The sequence below is a fragment of the Ranitomeya variabilis genome, chromosome 5, assembly GCF_051348905.1.
Source record: "Ranitomeya variabilis isolate aRanVar5 chromosome 5, aRanVar5.hap1, whole genome shotgun sequence".
NCBI lineage: Eukaryota > Metazoa > Chordata > Amphibia > Anura > Dendrobatidae > Ranitomeya > Ranitomeya variabilis.
In genome coordinates this window covers 377,247,775-377,266,086 of record NC_135236.1, presented here as the reverse complement: position 1 = coordinate 377,266,086, position 18,312 = coordinate 377,247,775, and the positions used below count along the sequence as shown (strand labels likewise).

Below are 18,312 nucleotides of genomic sequence, written 5' to 3'. Positions count from 1 at the left end.
GTGAGATTTTGACAGAATTATCCCTGACAGATCTGTGGCGGCTTACATATCCTAAGACCTGGCAATTTTCTTGTTACTCTTAGGGTACCGTTACACTAAACGACTTACCAACGATCACGACCAGCGATACGACCTGGCCGTGATCGTTGGTAAGTCGTTGTGTGGTCGCTGGGGAGCTGTCACACAGACAGCTCTCTCCAGCGTCCAACGATCAGGGTAAAGACTTCGGCATCGTTGAAACTGTCTTCAACGATGCCGAAGTCCCCCTGCAGCACCCGGGTAACCAGGGTAAACATCGGGTTACTAAGCGCAGGGCCGCGCTTAGTAACCCGATATTTACCCTGTTTACAATTGTAAAAGTAAAAAAAAAAAAACACTACATACTCACATTCTGATGTCTGTCACGTCCCCCGCCGGCGTCCACAGGGTTAAAACTGCCTTCGGCAAGAGCGTTGCTAATGCTGCGCTGCTGCCGAGAGCTTCCCTGCACTGTCAGCGCCGGCCGTAAAGAAGAGCACAGCGGTGACGTCACCGCTGTGCTCTTCTTTACGGCCGGCGCTGACAGTGCAGGGAAGCTCTCGGCAGCAGCGCAGCATTAGCAACGCTCCTGCCGAAAGCAGTTTTAACCCTGTGGACGCCGGCGGGGGACGTGACAGACATCAGAATGTGAGTATGTAGTGTTTTTTCGCTGTCGTTCTCGTTGGAAAGTTGGTCAGTGTGACGGTACCTTAAGTCTCTTAATACATGATCATGCATTGATTCAGCTCTGGACACAGAACATATTCTCCCCTTGGTGGAGACAGTGGAATATTTACTTTCGGATCACTCGCCTTTGTCTTCTGCCTAGACCGGAGTCATCTCTTGATATGTGGTCCATGAATCCTTTTTGGCTTCAAATTCTAGATGTTAATATGATTACTGCTACTCTTGAGCATTATTTTAAAGAAAACTGCTGTTCATCACAAAATATAGTGTTGGATGCGATAAAGGTTTGCTTGAGGGGGGCTCTGATACAGGCCATCAACAGATCTAATACCAAAAAAAAGCAGTTTGAGGAGGGCACAATAGTCAACCAGCCTGACTAGATCTCAAATATTTTTGGGGCGTTCTATAAAGTTTTATATAAATCCAAGCTACAATTAAACAGAGAACAAATATTGTCTTACTTGGAGGAGATTAATCTTCCAATTATTTATGAAACAGGTCAAAAATATTTAAATAGCCCTCTGCAGTTGGAGGAATTACAAATGGCTGTGGCATCAGTGGCAAATAACAAATCGCTAGGTTTGGACAGTCTCCCCATCGAGATTTATAGGAAAAAAAATGTGGAGATATTTTATTGCCTCAATTATTGAGTGCTTTTCAGGAAGCAACCAATGGAGGAACCCTACCTCATTCAATGCAAGAGGCGCAGTGATTGTAGTTATACTTACAGGGATTTTCCCATGAACAAATGTTCATTTTATTCACTAGATCTTGGAATGACAATAATGTCCACAATAGGAAGTGATTACAAAATGTTCCTGTGCCGAGATAATCTTATAAATGTTCCCCTCCAGCTGCAGATGGACAATGAGAGGGATAGGGTTATATGCTCGCTTGATGCCGCTAAGGCTACTTTCACACTAGCGTCGGGCCCGGCCCGTCGCAGTGCGTCGGGCCAAGGTTCCCGACGCTAGCGTTCTCTGCGCCGCACAACGGGGGCAGCGGATGCATTTTTCCAGCGCATCCACTGCCCCATTGTGAGGTGCGGGGAGGTGGGGGCGGAGTTCCGGCCGCGCATGCGCGGTCGGAAAAAGCGGACCGTCGGGAGCAAAAAACGTTACATGTAACGTTTTTTGCTCCCGACGGTCCGCCACAACACTGCGCAACCGTCGCACGACGGTTGCTACGTGTGTCAATGCGTCGCTAATGTTAGTCAATGCAGAAAAACGGCATCCTGCAAGCACTTTTGCAGGATGCGTTTTTTCGGCAAAACGACGCATTGCGACGTATTGCAGTTAACGCTAGTGTGAAAGTAGCCTTAGGTGTTTGACTCTATTGAATGGGAGTTTTATGGGAAGTTCTGGAAAAATTTGGTATGGGTTCTAGTTTTATTTCATTGGTTAAATTGCTATATGAAGAGCTGATGGCTAGAATAAAGGAGTGGGTGGGCATCTTTCTCCATCCTTTGGATTGGGTAGGGGATCACAGCAGGGATGCCCTTTGTCTCCCTTGCTCTTCATGCTAGCCATTGAACCATTAGCTGCAATTATATAGAAAACATCCTTATATAGTGGGATTCCATAGTGGAGAACGTTGCACTCTATGCTATTTCTGGCCAAAGCTTCCAGTTACCTAGCAATGGAGACTATTTGAAAAATGTGGAAGATATTCGGGTTAAATGATCAACTGGAACAAATCTGTTTTACTTCAACTGGTCAACACAGAAAATAATGTACCGCACTACATTGGCTCTGGTCTACAAGTGGTGTCTCTGAAGTTAAGTATTTAGGCATCAATATAACTCTTAGAGTAAATGGTTACAAGAAATTTAAATCTTAAACCATTATTAGTGAAGTTTGAATGTAAATTGGAAGCCTGACCCAAACGGTGATTGTGGTGGGGCGTGCTAACCTAGTCAAGATGACTTGGCTGCCACAGCTTTTCTGTGTTACATAATCTTCCCCCCCCAAAAAAAAAAACAAAAAAAAAACTCCACCTATGGGGGGGGGGGGGTGACAGGTTCCCTTTAAAAAAAAACAAAAAACTGCAAAGCACTAAATCCTGATGACAAAAAAAACTGTGAAATTTCTGTAATTTCAGTCTTGCTGGTACTGTAAAAAGCAGCTGAAAATTAGCATAAAAAAAGTATCAAAAACGCCCAGTGTGAACTTACCCTATATGTGTTACATCATCTGTATAGGACTCCTCAATTTCTATACAACATTGGGTTTCTGCCAAGTCCTATTTGTTGTAGCTGTAATGTATACTCAGCAGATATGATCCATATGATGTGGATGTGCCACAATTTGGAATCCTTCTGGAAAGGAGTACCATACTTGCAATTAATAGTTTCTCCAGTCAATATGGATCCCTCACCCTTTTGTATGTATACTGGGATATGTTGAAGATTTGAACACTGATGAACATGAAGATAGCAGTGTCACGTATGCGTTATATGGCTAGGACATTAATTGCCCAGAATTAGGTATCAGATCAGACGCCCACGATCCCAGAATTTATAAATAAAATGGCTGCTAAACCTGGAAAGAGGCATTTACCTATGAAGGGGAGCCATCTCTAAGCTTGATAAACTGTGACCCCATGGGTTGGTGGTACTGGCTTGGCGTCTAGAGATGTGCAGAGATTTCGTATGGGCCTATTTTAATCACTGTCGCCACACATTCTCGTGCTCCGTAATCAATATCCTCAAACGTTTTAAAATGCAAGATATATATTTTTAATTTGATCCAGCATCTAACTATTATTCATGTAAAACCTATTTGATGCAGAACCGTGGGTCATTATTACGTCCTTACATATTTTTGTCTTTGTAAAAGTGATGTATGTCAGGGGGGAGGGGCTGGGGATTATGTACTTTCTATGTTTGTAATGTTGTTTACAAACATCCTAATATAAATATTTGATTTAAAAATACTGTTGCAGAAGGCGGTAATAATAATCCTGAGTAGCAGTTGGTTTTAGGCTAGTTTCACACTAGCGTTAACTGCATTACGTCGCAAATACGTTTTTTTGCCGAAAAAACGGATGCGTCAAAAAAGTGAAAAACGGTGACAAACGTATGCCACGCATCCAGCATTTCGACGGATACGTCGCAAATCCGCTAAACGTTTCCGTCGAAAATACTGGATGCGTTGCATACGTTGCATATGTTTTACCATCCGTTGTATCCGTTTTTCCGACGGATCCGTTTTTAAAATGGGAGGCTCCCAAATTTGATTGGCTACTGGAAAATTTGAAAAACTATATAGTACTGTTTTTACAGCCCATCATTGTGGGTTTTATAGTTTTGTGGCAGCGATGGAAGGTGTTCTTGGGAGGATTACTAGTTTGGTTACCGACGTTATCTTTGAGACAAATCGCCTGGATATCATAGTGCGGGAGAAGGAGGCGGCAGCGGAAAGGCGTAGGATGCTTCTGCAGCAACGGAGACGACTCTGGATTCATCCGATTAATCAACTACGGATGACCCGGGGTGTCCAGTCCACTCTGTACCTGGAGTTGCGGCACAATCCACACAAATTCCACAACTACGTGCGGATGAGGATTGAACATTTTGATTTTTTGCTTGCAAAAATGGAGGATGTCATCCGAAGACAGGACACAAGGATGAGGCTTGCCATCACACCGGCGGAGCGGCTGATGGTGACCCTGCGGTAAGCCTCTTTTTTTTTTCTGTCATTGGTCATTTTGAATGTTATATTACATGCTGCAGACAATACTGCGCTGGCATACTGCGCACTATTTTCTGCAGCATGTAATTTGGGTTTTCTTGGCGGACATTCCACTGCTTTTTTACACCGGTTTCATGCTGGTTTTATTGGGTGTCCCGTCCTTAAAAAAAAAATTAACAGTGCCATATTAAAACTTGTTGGTCTGTGCAATTTTTTCTAACTTTTTTTTTTTTAAAGTTTCCTAGCTACGGGTGAATCTATGACTTCGCTCCATTATCAGTTCAGGCTGGGCATTTCAACTATCTCTGGAATAGTGAAGGACACATGTCGGGCTGTTTGGACCACTTTGCAACCAGAGTATATCCCCCAACCATCCATGGAAATCTGGTTGCGAAGTGCTGAAGAGTTTCAGCAAATTTGCAATTTCCCTAATTGTGTGGGTGCAGTTGACGGGAAACATATAAGGATTGCGAAACCGGCAGGAACAGGATCGGAGTATTATAATTATAAGAAGTATTTCTCCATCGTCCTTATGGCTATTGCAGATGCCAACTGCAGGTTCCTTGCCGTGGACATCGGAGCATATGGACGGTCCAACGATTCGCAAGTTCTTAAAAACTCTCCGATGGGTCGTTGCCTTTATGGAGAGAGCTACGATTTCCCGCCAGCCAGACCACTGCCAGGAACAAATGACCCAGCCCTGGAATATGTTTTTGTAGGTGATGAAGCCTTTCAACTGTCGCCGCACCTACTGAAACCATACAGTAGCCGGAACTTAAACCATACCAAGCGGGTCTTTAATTACCGGCTTACTAGAGCACGAAGAGTAGTGGAGTGTTCCTTTGGCATATTGACGGCGAAGTGGCGAGTTCTGCTGACGGCTATCAAGCTGAAAACAACAACTATAGACGAGGTAGTTAAAGCCTGTGTGGTGCTCCACAACTTTGTCCTTTCAAAGGAGCCCGTTTCCTTGGATGATGAAGAGTTGGAGACCACCTTGTGGGACTACCGCAGCAGCTCGGTTCGCTCTACAAGTTCAGTTACAAGGATGAGGGACCAGTTTGCCGATTATTTTGTCTCACCTGTCGGGCGGATCCCGTGGCAAGACATGATTGTGTAACCTGTTTCCCATGTGTAACCTGTTTCCCATGTGTTTTCTCCTACGCCTCATTGGGGGACACAGGACCATGGGTGTTATGCTGCTGCCACTAGGAGGACACTAAGTAGACAGAAAGATTAACTCCTCCTCTGCAGTATACACCCCTTCACTGGATACAATTTCAACCAGTTCTTGCTTAGTGTCTGTAGGAGGCACTTGGGTCTGTTTTCAGACCCCAACTTTCTTATTTTAGTTTTTAATTTTTATTTTTCTGTAAATTTTTATTTTTTATCCAACGGAGTGAAGGGGGCGACGGATCCTTTTTTATGGGACCCGCTCTCCCCCGAACCAGCAACAGGCGAGCACGGCGAGTATACCTCCCCGTCCCTCTCCTGCGACGTATGGCGCACGGAAAGCTTGCGCCGGGGCAACGGTTCCTATACGGTCCCGATTTAACCCCCCCTCCCGCCTGCATTAGAGCATTGTGCTCAGGAAAGGCAGCCGGAGTGGAAGATGTGCCGCAAACCCCTCTGATCATTGAGGATGCCTCACTCTCCATCCCCATCCAGGGTGCATGGATTGAGTTCACATGTGAGAACGGGGAGCACTGCGACTGTAAGTACATTCCCCCCTGCTCCCCCGTGTGCGGCAGTTGTGCGGCAGTTATGCGGTCCGGGTCCCTGGGGAGAGGCACCGCCGGCCGGGGGTCGGCGGTGCTAGGCGGAGGTTTTAAAAAGCTCCGTCGCGGCCGCACATCGCCGGCAGGCCCCAAAAATTTAGTCCCCGGCTTCTTCAGCCGGAGTAGGCCGCAGTGGATAAATCCCTCCCGCGTCCGTAGCTCCGCCCCCTACACCGGCGCTTCTCGCCTGGGACGAGAAGCGCCCTCCAAATCTCGGGGGCCATATTTCCAATCTCTGCACGGAGCCCACGTTTCTACAGTGGCCTTCAAGCGCTCCACCGCCATATCTCTCCCTGGGGACACAGTCTGGACCGTGGGTAAGCTGCTTCAAGAAGGCTTAACCCCTTCCCAGCGTATACTGCCCGCTCTGTTCCAAAGGCACTATGTCTCAATCCAAGGAGACAAAAAAGGGTAACAAAAAACAGTGTTTTTCACTGTATGTGCCACTTGCAATACGGCCCTGCCCCGTGCCCACAGTAGCCCACTGTGTGCGGCTTGTACCTTGCCCTCTGTGCAGCTGCCTCTTGCCGCCGCTGGTAGTGTCGCCGATGCCGCTGCCGGCGACCCTGTAGAGCCTAGCCCCCCTGAGTGGGCGGCTTCTCTGTCACGATCTGTGGCTTCCCTAGCCAGGGCAATTGACTCCCTCAGGGGCCCCTCTCCAGGTCGGACCGCGGCGGATTCAGATGACGGTATGGATCCGTCCACCAGCAGGGGGCGTACCCGGTCACTTTCTATTCGGGGATCTCGCAAACGCGTTCACGTTTCATCCCCTGACCATGAGCCAGCGGGCCCTTCAGTACCTGCAAGCTCTGCTTCCCGGTCCCCTTCCCCAACCTCTGATAACTCTGAATATGAGTCCGACATTTCCTATGTTCAGGACTCCCCCTCCTCCCAGGAGTCTCTCGACTCCCTCATCGAGGCGGTCAACCAGACCCTTAAGGTGACTGAGGATTCCGTATCGGAACCCGAACACGTGGTGTCTTTCAAACGGACTAAACGTGTTCAAAAGGTCTTTGTCACTCACCCTCACTTTAAGGAGATTGTACAAAGACATAGGGATCACCCAGATAAACGTTTCATGGGTCAAAAGTCCATTGAGGCAAAATACCCTTTTTCTCGGGAATTAATCAAGGACTGGCTGCAGTCTCCCTCAGTGGATCCTGCTGTCACACCTCGCGTCCAAGACCATTCTGTCTCTTTCGGACGGTTCCTCCGTTAAGAACCCCTCCGATCGCCAGATTGAATATCTGGCTTGTTCTGCCTTCGAGGCCACAGGAGCGTCTCTCTCTTCCCATCCTTCGCCACCTCCTGGGTGGCGAAGGCTATGGTCGCCTGGACCGAGACTCTTTCCTCTACTATCCAAGCCAGTGACTTACATCCGGAAGCCGGCATCCTGGTTAACCAGATAGCGCAGGCCGGAGACTTCATAGTCAACGCCTCTATGGACGCAGCCAATTGTGCTGCACAGGCAGCCGCCAATGCAATCTCCATCAGGAGAGCCCTGTGGCTCAGGGATTGGCGAGCAGATTCGGCTTCCTAACGTTCTCTAACAGCCCTGCCTTTCCAGGCTGGTCGGTTGTTTGGAGAAAAATTGGACCAAATGATCTCGGATGCTACCGGAGGGAAAAGTAAATTTCTCCCCCAGAAAAAACCTACCCGGCTCTTTCGGTACCAGCAGCAACCTCCATTTCGGCCTTTTCGGCCCAATGCCAACTGGTCTTCTACGTCCTCTACCTCCGCATCAGGACGAGGTTCCCGCGGTGGCCGAAGCACCCAGGTCTCTTACAGACCTACTCGCAACTGGAGACCCAGGCCTAAACCACCCGGGTCTAAGGGATCCACATCCCATGGATCCTCTGCCCAATGACTCCTTGCATCAGCCGGTGGGCACCAACAAAGTAGGCGGACGCCTGCTTTTGTTCCGCCAAGCCTGGCTCTCAGTCGTCTCCGACGAGTGGGTCAGAGAACTGGTGTCCACCAGATACAAAATAGAATTCTCCTTTCCCCCCCCTACGCGCTTCTTCCAGTCTTGCCCTCAAAGGTCAAAAGCCGCTGCGTTTCTCCAGGCAATACGGGCACTGCAAAGGGACGGAGTCATCATTCCGGTCCCCCTAGAACAAAGATTCAAGGGTTTCTATTCGAATCTATTCGTGGTCCCAAAGAAGGACGGATCACTACGTCCGATACTAGACCTAAAGCTACTAAACAGATTCGTGAAAATCCGGCACTTCAGGATGGAGTCCCTCCGTTCTGTGGTCGCGTCTATGGAAACAGGAGAATTCCTGGCATCCATAGACATCAAGGATGCCTACCTGCACATTCCAATCTTCCCTCCGCATCAGCAGTTCCTTCGCTTCGCTTTTCGCGGGGAACACTTCCAATTTGTGGCCTTGCCCTTCGGTCTCGCCACCGCTCCCAGAGTCTTCACGAAGGTCATGGCGGCTGCCATGGCCATTCTTCATTCCAGGGGAGTGGTCGTAATTCCGTACCTGGACGACCTACTGATAAAGGGTCCTTCCTACCCAGCGTGCGAAGAGTCCGTCGTTCTCACGGTGGATACTCTTACTCGCCTGGGATGGAAGATAAACTTCGAAAAGTCTTCTCCAATTCCGGCTCAACAGATCTCTTTTCTGGGGATGATACTAGACACTTCCTGCGGTCTGGTCATACTCCCTCAAGACAAGGTTTTGGCCTTGCGGCAAGGGAGCTCAGAGTCTTTCCCGTCCAGTTTCCCACTCCATTCGTACCAGCATGCGAGTTCTCGGGCAGATGGTAGCTGCCATGGAAGCGGTCCCATTTGCGCAGTTTCACCTCCGTCCTCTGCAGCATGCGCTACTGTCGGCTTGGGACGGCAACCCGTCCTCCCTCGACCGCCGATTCATCCTGCCCCCACGGGTCAGGAAAACCCTCAGGTGGTGGACGCTGAAGTCCTCCCTAACCCAGGGAAGGTCCTTTCTCCCAGTACGGTGGCTGGTGGTGACCACCGATGCCAGTCTCATGGGCTGGGGAGCGGTCTTCAACCATCACACAGCCCAGGGGCGGTGGTCCATTCAAGAATCTCGCCTTGCCATCAATATCCTCGAGATTCGAGCTATCTGGCTAGCATTGTTCCAGTTTCACCGCTTTCTGGCAGGTCACCCAGTCAGAATCCAGTCCGACAACGCCACGGCCGTGGCGTACATCAACCGTCAGGGCGGAACCCGCAGCAGGACGGCCATGCTCGAGGTGTCTCACATCCTTCATTGGGCGGAGTCAAACCATTCGCCCATCTCGGCGATCCACATTCCAGGTGTGGAGAATTGGGCGGCGGACTTTCTCAGCCGCCAGGGCCTTGCCGCCGGAGAGTGGTCCCTTCACCCGGAGGTCTTCCAGCAGATTTGCCATCGCTGGGGGACCCCGGATGTGGATCTCATGGCTTCCAGGATGAACAACAAGGTTCCTCAGTTCTTTGCTCGGTCCCTCGACCCACGGGCCCTCGGAGTAGACGCCCTGGTCTTGCCTTGGAGCCAATTCCGCCTCCCGTACATTTTTCCTCCTCTTCCCCTGCTACCGAGGGTCATCAAAAAGATCAGGGCAGAGGGGGTGCCAGTGATTCTCGTCGCGCCAGACTGGCCGCGTCGGGCATGGTACGCCGAGCTGGTTCAGCTGGTAGCCGATGTCCCCTGGCGTCTTCCAGATCGCGTGGATCTTCTTTCACAGGGCCCGATTTACCACCAGAACTCAGGGGCCCTGTCTTTGACGGCTTGGCCGTTGAGTCCTGGATCCTAGCCCAAGCGGGTTTCACTCCCAAGGTGTCCTCCACCATGATCAGAGCCAGGAAACCTGTTTCCATGCGCAGTTACCACCGTACCTGGCGAATTTTTTTTCTCATGGTGTGATGCTCAGGGACGATCTCCTCTAGTATTCTCTATTCCTTCCATACTAGAGTTTCTTCAGTCTGGACTAGAGTCGGGACTCGCCCTTAGCTCCCTAAAGGGTCAGGTTTCGGCTTTGTCAGTCTTTTTCCAGAGGAAGATTGCCAATAGGTTGCCGGTGAAAACTTTTTTCCAGGGAGTTTCCCGTGTGGCGCCTCCCTACAAATCGCCCTTGGATCCGTGGGATCTTAATTTGGTTCTCGGAGCTCTTCAGGAGACTCCCTTCGAACCGCTACAGGACGTTTCCTTGACCTTCCTTTCCTGGAAGGTAGTTTTCCTTGTAGCCATTACGTCCATCAGAAGGGTTTCGGAGTTGGCTGCACTCTCCTGCCGCCCTCCCTTTCTAATTTTTCATCCGGACAAGGCGGTATTGAGGACCTCTCCCACCTTTTTGCCCAAGGTTGTCTCTTCTTTCCACCTCAATGAGGAGATTGTTCTGCCTTCATTCTGCCCGGCACCATCCCATCGTATCGAAAAGGCTCTCCACACTCTTGATGTGGTGAGGGCTCTTCGTCGGTACGTCTCGAGGACGGCTCCCTTCCGCACGTCGGACGTCCTGTTCGTACTTCCAGAGGGGCCCAGGAAGGGTTCCCCCGCTTCAAAGGCCACTCTGGCTAAATGGATTCGATCAGCCATTCAAGAATCCTATCGTGTCAAAGGTGTTCCTATCCCAGAGGGGATCAAGGCTCATTCTACTCGGTCGGTGGGCGCCTCGTGGGCCATTCGGCACCAGGCGTCTGCACAGCAGGTCTGCAAAGCTGCGACGTGGTCCAGTTTGCACACTTTTACCAAGCATTACCACATTCATTCTATCTCTTCTGCAGACGCCGCCCTTGGAAGGCGCATTCTGCAAGCGGCAGTTCCTTAAGCCGTAGGCCAGTGGTACATGGGGTATTAGCATATTGCTCCCCACCCAGGGACTGCTTTTGTACGTCCCATGGTCCTGTGTCCCCCAATGAGGCGTAGGAGAAACAGATTTTTGTATACTCACCGTAAAATCTTTTTCTCCGAGACACTCATTGGGGGACACAGCACCCACCCTGTTAGCCTGTTTCTTTTGGCTTGTTGTTACTTCTTAGTTTTGACATAGTTTGTCTTTGTTCATGCTCCTACTGCTTTACTACCGAACTGGTTGAAATTGTATCCAGTGAAGGGGTGTATACTGCAGAGGAGGAGTTAATCTTTCTGTCTACTTAGTGTCCTCCTAGTGGCAGCAGCATAACACCCATGGTCCTGTGTCCCCCAATGAGTGTCTCGGAGAAAAAGATTTTACGGTGAGTATACAAAAATCTATTTTTGTTTATGTAAAAAATGTGTTTCTGCCCAAAAAAAAAAAAAAAAAAAAAAAGGCCCAAAAGCGTGGTTTTCTTGCTAGTAAAACCATTATGTTATACCTTTAACATGTCTGGTGTTTGTTTTTATTAAACCTTTTTTATTATATTACCTTAATAAATACACACACACACACACAGAGTAGAATTATAATCAGAATTTTATTTTAACTTATCTTTTTTTTTTTGCAAAACTTTGCAAAATTTTATAAACATTTAAAAAACATATTTACAAGTCTTGAAATTGTTGGGTGGAGATATGAGAGGAGGAGGGGCAGGAAGGTTGGACCACGTCGATAGGTGGGGAAACCCTACTTGTTTGGGGTGCAGTGGAAGGGGGGGTTAAACCAAGAGACTGACCAGAGGGGGGTGGTGTTGGGGTAGGGGGAAGAGAAAAGCTGAGTAAAGAAAACATTGGGGAAGTAATTTGGTCTGGGGGCCGGGATTGTTGTGGGGACTGGGTTGGGTATTGTGACTGGGTAGGGTAGTGGGACTGGGTTGGGTAATGGGGCTGGCGTGGGGTTTGTGGCTGGGTTTGGTAATGGTGTGGGTATTGGGGCTGGGTTTGGTAATGGGGGGTATGGTGTGGAAATGGGGCCTGGGGTGGAATTGGAGTGGAGGTGTGGGTAGGTGTGTGGGTAGATTCATTAACGACCTGCAGTAGAGCATTATGGCAGGTATTCATTACCCGCATCTGTTGCTCAAAAGAAAGCTTTTCCATGCTCCTGAGCATGGATTGGAAAAAAATATTGGCCGGATCGGGACTTACAGCTGAATGCAGCCTATCCAAGCGACTGCTGGTTTCCTGGCTTGTTTCACTGATGCGTGACTGCACCATGTTGAAACCAGCAGTCACTTGCTCTCCCAAAATTTTGAAAGAGCCTTGGAAGGATGCATTCAGGTGTAAGAACTCAGGAGCATAGCTCCTTTCCTGACCCCTCTGTCGCTGCCGCCACGAACCTAATGGTGGTGTCGAGGTGGCAGGATCAGAGGGGTGGGGTAAAGGGAACGCTAACTGTTCAGCATCAGATGCGAGCAATGAAGCCTGCAATAATGCTCCACTGCTTGGGGCGGATGAAGTGGAGGGGACAGAGGGGTCAGAGGAGGGGACAGAGGGGTCAGAGGAGGGGACAGAGGGGTCAGAGGAGGGGACAGAGGGGTCAGAGGAGGGGACAGAGGTGTGGGGCCTACCGACGTGGCCCTCAGTGGCGGACTCAGGAGGGATCGCTCCAGAGGGCGCAGAGGAAGATGCAGGCGCCCGGTGGCTGGAGAAGGTGCTGTGAAAGAAAAAACAAAAGAAATTAATACATTGGAATGAAAAAGCCCTGACTGAAAGCAAACTAAGACAGGTTAACATGGTTATTAGTGGGCTGTAGAATACTTACACTCTGCTCAGCATGGTTCGCCTCAGGAAGGAGAGGGCCTGGCCATATTTGTATTTGCTCCTCTTCCTTCCTGCAGAGCCACTCGGGGCCTTCATCTCATCGTTGAATTCCCTCTTAAAGCGATCCCTCAGTGACCGCCACCGCTTCCTAACCTTTCCAACTGTGAAGACAAGAATCAAAAGAAAAAAAAAAAAATTGGTAAATGCAATACATTACAGTCAGCTCAAAACATCACTGGAAAGTGAATACTTACCTAGTTTGCTCTGCTGCTGAGGATGAAGGCTCTCCCGCCTTGGAAACAGGTTGCGACACACTTCGTCCCAGAGCCGACGGGTGACACCGGTATCGGCATGCCTGCGGTCAGCCATGTTCCACAGCGGCTCCCACTCGCGAACCTCCTCGATGAGATTCTCGATGTCTGTCGTCATCATCATCATCCTCTTCTGCGGGAGCACGCTGTGAAGCCTGTGCCAAAAAAAAAAAAGGAAAACAAACAAATTAGTACACTGAAACACTAAAGTACCAATAGAATCCCCCTCCCAAAAAAAAAAAAACTCACTGATGGCCGACCGCGGCGACGAGTCCGCCGACTCTGGGAGTGTCTGGGAGAACCTTCAGCGGCAGCAGCAGCAGCCTGAAATAAAGTAAACAAATTCTCAGTTAGGTAGGCATATATTTTCTGTGTTTAGTAATCTGTTTTGTGTATGGTGCAGTGTGATGTGCGAAGCAACTGTTTCACCACTACTTACACTTGGTTCCTCCTCCACTTGCATCTCTCCACCCATCTCGCCCCCTTCTGACAGCTCCTCATCTGATTCAGCTTCCTGTTGAAACATAATTTATGCATGTAGCGATCAAAAAAAAAGTAAATTTAAAAAAAAAAAAAAAAATTTGTGTTAACTTACCGATACACGCTGTTGCTGTGGAGGAGGGCTGTCAGAAGAGGACATTGTTGTGGAAGTAAAGGCCGGTGGCTGTGGTCCTGGGCTGACAGGCAGCGGCTGTGGTCCTGGGCTGACAGGCGGCGGCTGTGGTCCTGGTTTTTCTGTAAGTTTAAAGACACTTGCAATCTGCTCTACACATTGAAGCAGCAGATTTGGGGTCTTCAAAACTTACTTTTAACAGTTGGTGGCTGTGGTCCTGGTGGGCTGGTCCTGGGCTGACAGGCGGCGGCTGTGGTCCTGGTCCCTGGTGTATCTATAATAAGTATAATGGATTTCTAGTTAGACCACCTCCTAAACTAGGTAATGTTTTTATAAACACCCTGCTAAAATGATGTGAGAAAAGTTCATTAAATGTGAACACCAAAACCCCAAAACAGGTGCACGGTATACCATTCATTTCCATGTTCCCAAAAAAAAATTTTAAAATGTGAACCCACCATGTAAACATATATTTACCACATTTTATTTTCAAAAATCACCTCCCCAAAAAAACCTTTAAGTGTAACCTTTATTAAAAAAAAGTGCCCTCAACCAACTGTGTATTGCAAGTATAACCATTGGTACATACACCTGTTTTAAATTTACCTGTATGAAATGATACTACGGACATTTTTTTAACAAAAATTTTATTTCTTTTTTTTTCACTTTTTTTTTTAAATCACAATTAGGAGCTGACATGCTCTTTATTTTAAATACAAGTACATCAACTGCAAATGGTTTTAACAGTAATTAAAATAAAATCAACACTTTTAAATAGAAAAAAAAACCCACATTCAGGGTATGTTTCCACGTTCAGGAAACGCTGCTTGTTTGACGCTGCGCAGCGCTGCAGCGTCAAACAAGCAGCGTCCAGATGTTCCTGCATAGTGGAGGGGATTTGATGAAATCCTGTCTCCACTATGCGTGGAAACCCGCACGCGGCGGCCCTGCGACTACGGACATGCTGCGCGTCTTTTCAGATCGCAGCATGCCCGTACACCTTGCGGGGACGCAGCGTCCCCGCAAGGCATATCACAAGGCCCTATGGGAGAGAGCGATCATCCCGGATGTGAAGAGTTAACACATCCGGCATGATCGCGTCCCATTAAGGGGGCGGGGCTTAGCGCCGAGCGGCTTCGCCGCTGCGGCGATACCGCCGCCCATCCGTAACGTGGAAACATACCCTTAAACCACAAGCTGCAGACCGCTAGACTTTTTTAAAAAAAATACATCAGATTTAAAAAAAAAAAAAAAAACCACATTTAAGCCACATGCTGCACAGACCACTATACAGTTAATACATCAGAAAAAGGCAATTAACTAATTAAAGCATGGACAAATGCACATGCAATCAACAAGACGCACACAAACATGCATGGTATGTGTCCACATTCCGGATCGCATCAGGATTTTCCATCAGTATTTGTACGCCAAAACCAGGAGTGTAAGGGTATGTGTCCACGTTCAGGATTGTATCAGGATTTGGTCAGGATTTTCCATCAGTATTTGTAAGCCAAACCCAGGAGTGGGTGATAAATGCAGAAGTGGTGCATATGTTTCTATTATACTTTTCCTCTAATTGTTCCACTCCTGGTTTTGGCTTACAAATACTGATGGAAAATCCTGACCAAATCCTGATACAATCCTGAACGTGGACACATACCCTAACAATTAGGGAAAGTATAATAGGAAAACAGGCACACTTTTGCTTTTATCACCCACTCCTGATTTTGGCATACAAATACTGATGGAAAATCCTGACCAAATCCTGATGCAATCCTGAACAGGGACACATACCCTCCCACATGAACAGGCATAAGATTGACAAAGGCATAATAAGGTGCAGGCACATGATACAAAAGCACACAGCCGTCCAAAAATACACACATACACATGCACGCACATAGCTTTATGCAAATACACATATGTACAACAAAGGCAGAAAGGTGAACCCAATCAGAAGACGCATACATACACACACACACACACACACACACACACACACACACACACACACACACATTACACACACATACAAAAGGCTGACAATCCTTTGGCTGAAGCAGCAGGTCTTCACAGTGGCTGGCATCATGGTGGATCTGGACTCTAGCATGGCACTGGCTGGTGCAGGACGATGGCAGGCCTCAGGTTCTCTTCAGGTTTAAGCTCTTGCTGTAGTCAGTAGTACCTCATACACACAGAAATGCACAGGCACACAGATGCACACAAAAATTGCAATACTCACACTGGCTCTATGGTGGCTGGAGTCTTGTGGCAGGATGGCTGGAGTCTTGAGCCGGCAGGCTGGCTGCAGTCTTGTGACAGGCTGGACTCTTGTGGCAGGCTGGCTGGGGTCTTGTGGCAGGCTGGCTGGGGTCTTGTGGCAGGCTGGCTGGGGTCTTGTGGCAGGCTGGCTGGGGTCTTGTGGCAGGCTGGCTGGGGTCTTGTGGCTGGCTGGGGTCTTGCTGGCAGTCTCTTCTCCTCTCTGTCTTCTTGCTGGCATATGTGGGGTTGAAGGCCCAGGCCAGGTTTATATAGATTTGGGGGTGTCTGGCCAATTGGCAACAAAATTCTGCTTCTGAGCATGCTCAGTGTAAAAAAAAAAAAAACAAAAACGTATTGCAGCGCTGTATTGCGTCGTACGACGTGTCCCGACGCATCCGTCGCTCATAGGCTTCCATTGCAACCAACGACGTATGCCGCAGGATGCGTCGCGACACGTTTTTTAGGCGGAGACAAAAAACGTTACAATCAACGTTTTTTTGAGACGACGTGTCGCCAAATTTCGACGCATACGTCGTAAAACGTACACGACGTATGCCAATCCGTCGCCAATACAAGTCTATGGGAAAAAAACGCATCCAGCAAAAAGTTTTGCTGGATGCGTTTTTTTCTGAAAAAAGACGTTTTGAGACGTAATGCAGTTAACGCTAGTGTGAAAGTAGCCTTATAGGTTTTTTTTTTGTTTTTTTTTTTGTCTCGATGCTGTTCTGGGTATTGAAGGTCCATCTTGTTGTAACTAACTTCTTTTTTATGATTTCTGTTACAGGTAGATCGACATCTGAGAAAACTAGACCAAGAACTGGCTAAATTCAAAATGGAGCTGGAAGCTGATAATGCAGGAATAACAGAAGTACTGGAAAGACGTACGTACCGGATCATAATTATTCTATTGGTTTTATACGGATGTTTGAACAATTTCCTAATCTCAGAATAATGGAACCAGTTTCAGGTAACAATATCTGCAGGTTCTGTTACAATTTACAAAATGTTTTGGTTAATTTACCAAAATAGGATTCTTGACAAAAGCAATATTCCTAATTTCTGGTTCACAGGGGCAGATATAGGGCCATTAAACGATTGCCAATCAACTATATATAAGTAATTTATTGGCTTTTTTACACATCCTGACAAGCCATGAAGAGACAGAACAAAATATAGTGCCATGTTTACACTGGGCGATGTGCTGGCAACAATAATTTTTTTCTTTTGCCAGCATAGTCAACTTGATCAGCCGATGAACGGTTTGCGCGTTCGTTTGTTGATTGGTGGTATTTTTTTCACGGGCAGATAGTTGGAAACAAGCCTTTATATGTTCTCAGGTTTGCCAATTTTATTCTATTTTTTTTTTTCTTTAATGTATATTTGAAAGGGGTTTTGCAAACTTGGACCTCTGTGTGTCTGTTGGTTGTCATGTTCAGTGTGCAGTGTTTTCTCCAATCCCAATGACAGATCAGATGGGGAGAGTAAGATGGTGCGTCAATCCATATTACTAAATGTTAGTGATATGGGTATTGTGGCAGCAGTTGGCACTATTTTGGCTTAGTCAAGAACCCAGGAACCACAGTACCTGCTCAATTTTTGCAATTTGCTGGACTGCTTAGTGGTGGTCACAGTTGGAACATAGTCTTAGAATACTGCGGGCATCTGCAGTATTGTGGGGAAAAAAAATGAAATTTTCATTTTGACTCAGTCTTTATAATTTCTCAGTTGTTACTGTATTCTTAAATTACCATTTTTTTTATATTTGATTTTCTATAGGGTCTTTAGAATTGGACACGCCATCGCAACCTGTCAACAATCACCATGCGCATTCCCATTCTACAAGTGAAAGTAAGTATCAAGCAAGTATACGATTAAGAAAAATAATCTATGATAGCCTTTACATAGACTATTGTTTGTTTCTAGAGAGGAAGCACAATCCGTCATCCCATCATTCTACTACAGACCATGTTCCAGAGAAGAAATTCAAGTCTGAGGCATTGCTGTCAACGCTTACATCTGATGCTTCCAAAGAAAACACTCCAGGCCAGTATTATTATTTACACTTATGAAACTAGGGAGATTACACCTAACCAAGTAGTCATGTAATTTAGCCTTTGCGGTATTCTGACTTCTATTTTATGAAATGTTTAGAACACTTGATGTTAATTATATTTTCACTTGGTTCCCAAAGCATTTTTACCCCTAAAATCACCAGTATCAAAACTGATGCACAAATTGTCATAATTTAAGGTAATATCAAATCTTCAGACTTAAAGTGGTATTCCCATCTCCAAGATTTTCTCCCAATATGCACAGGAA

At 47.4% G+C, this 18,312-nt stretch overlaps 2 protein-coding genes across 2 annotated transcripts in view; one reads left to right on the top strand and one right to left on the bottom strand.

Annotated features, from left to right (window-relative positions):
• Nucleotides 1–18,312, top strand: part of ING3 (inhibitor of growth family member 3) — a 38,688-nt gene that overhangs the window by 6,136 nt on the left and 14,240 nt on the right. Inside the window, exons 5-7 of the mRNA XM_077264966.1 lie at nucleotides 16,778–16,874; nucleotides 17,770–17,841; nucleotides 17,917–18,036. Coding sequence (XP_077121081.1) covers nucleotides 16,778–16,874; nucleotides 17,770–17,841; nucleotides 17,917–18,036 — 289 coding nt within the window. The remainder of the gene's footprint in view (nucleotides 1–16,777; nucleotides 16,875–17,769; nucleotides 17,842–17,916; nucleotides 18,037–18,312) is intronic.
• LOC143773436 (uncharacterized) lies at nucleotides 8,218–14,233 on the bottom strand. The gene is made up of 4 exons (XM_077260885.1): nucleotides 13,059–14,233; nucleotides 12,806–12,965; nucleotides 12,019–12,697; nucleotides 8,218–8,253 (listed from the first exon to the last, which is right to left on the bottom strand). The coding sequence occupies exons 1-4, from the start codon at nucleotides 13,240–13,242 to the stop codon at nucleotides 8,218–8,220; spliced, it is 1,059 nt and encodes a 352-aa protein (XP_077117000.1). The 5' UTR covers nucleotides 13,243–14,233.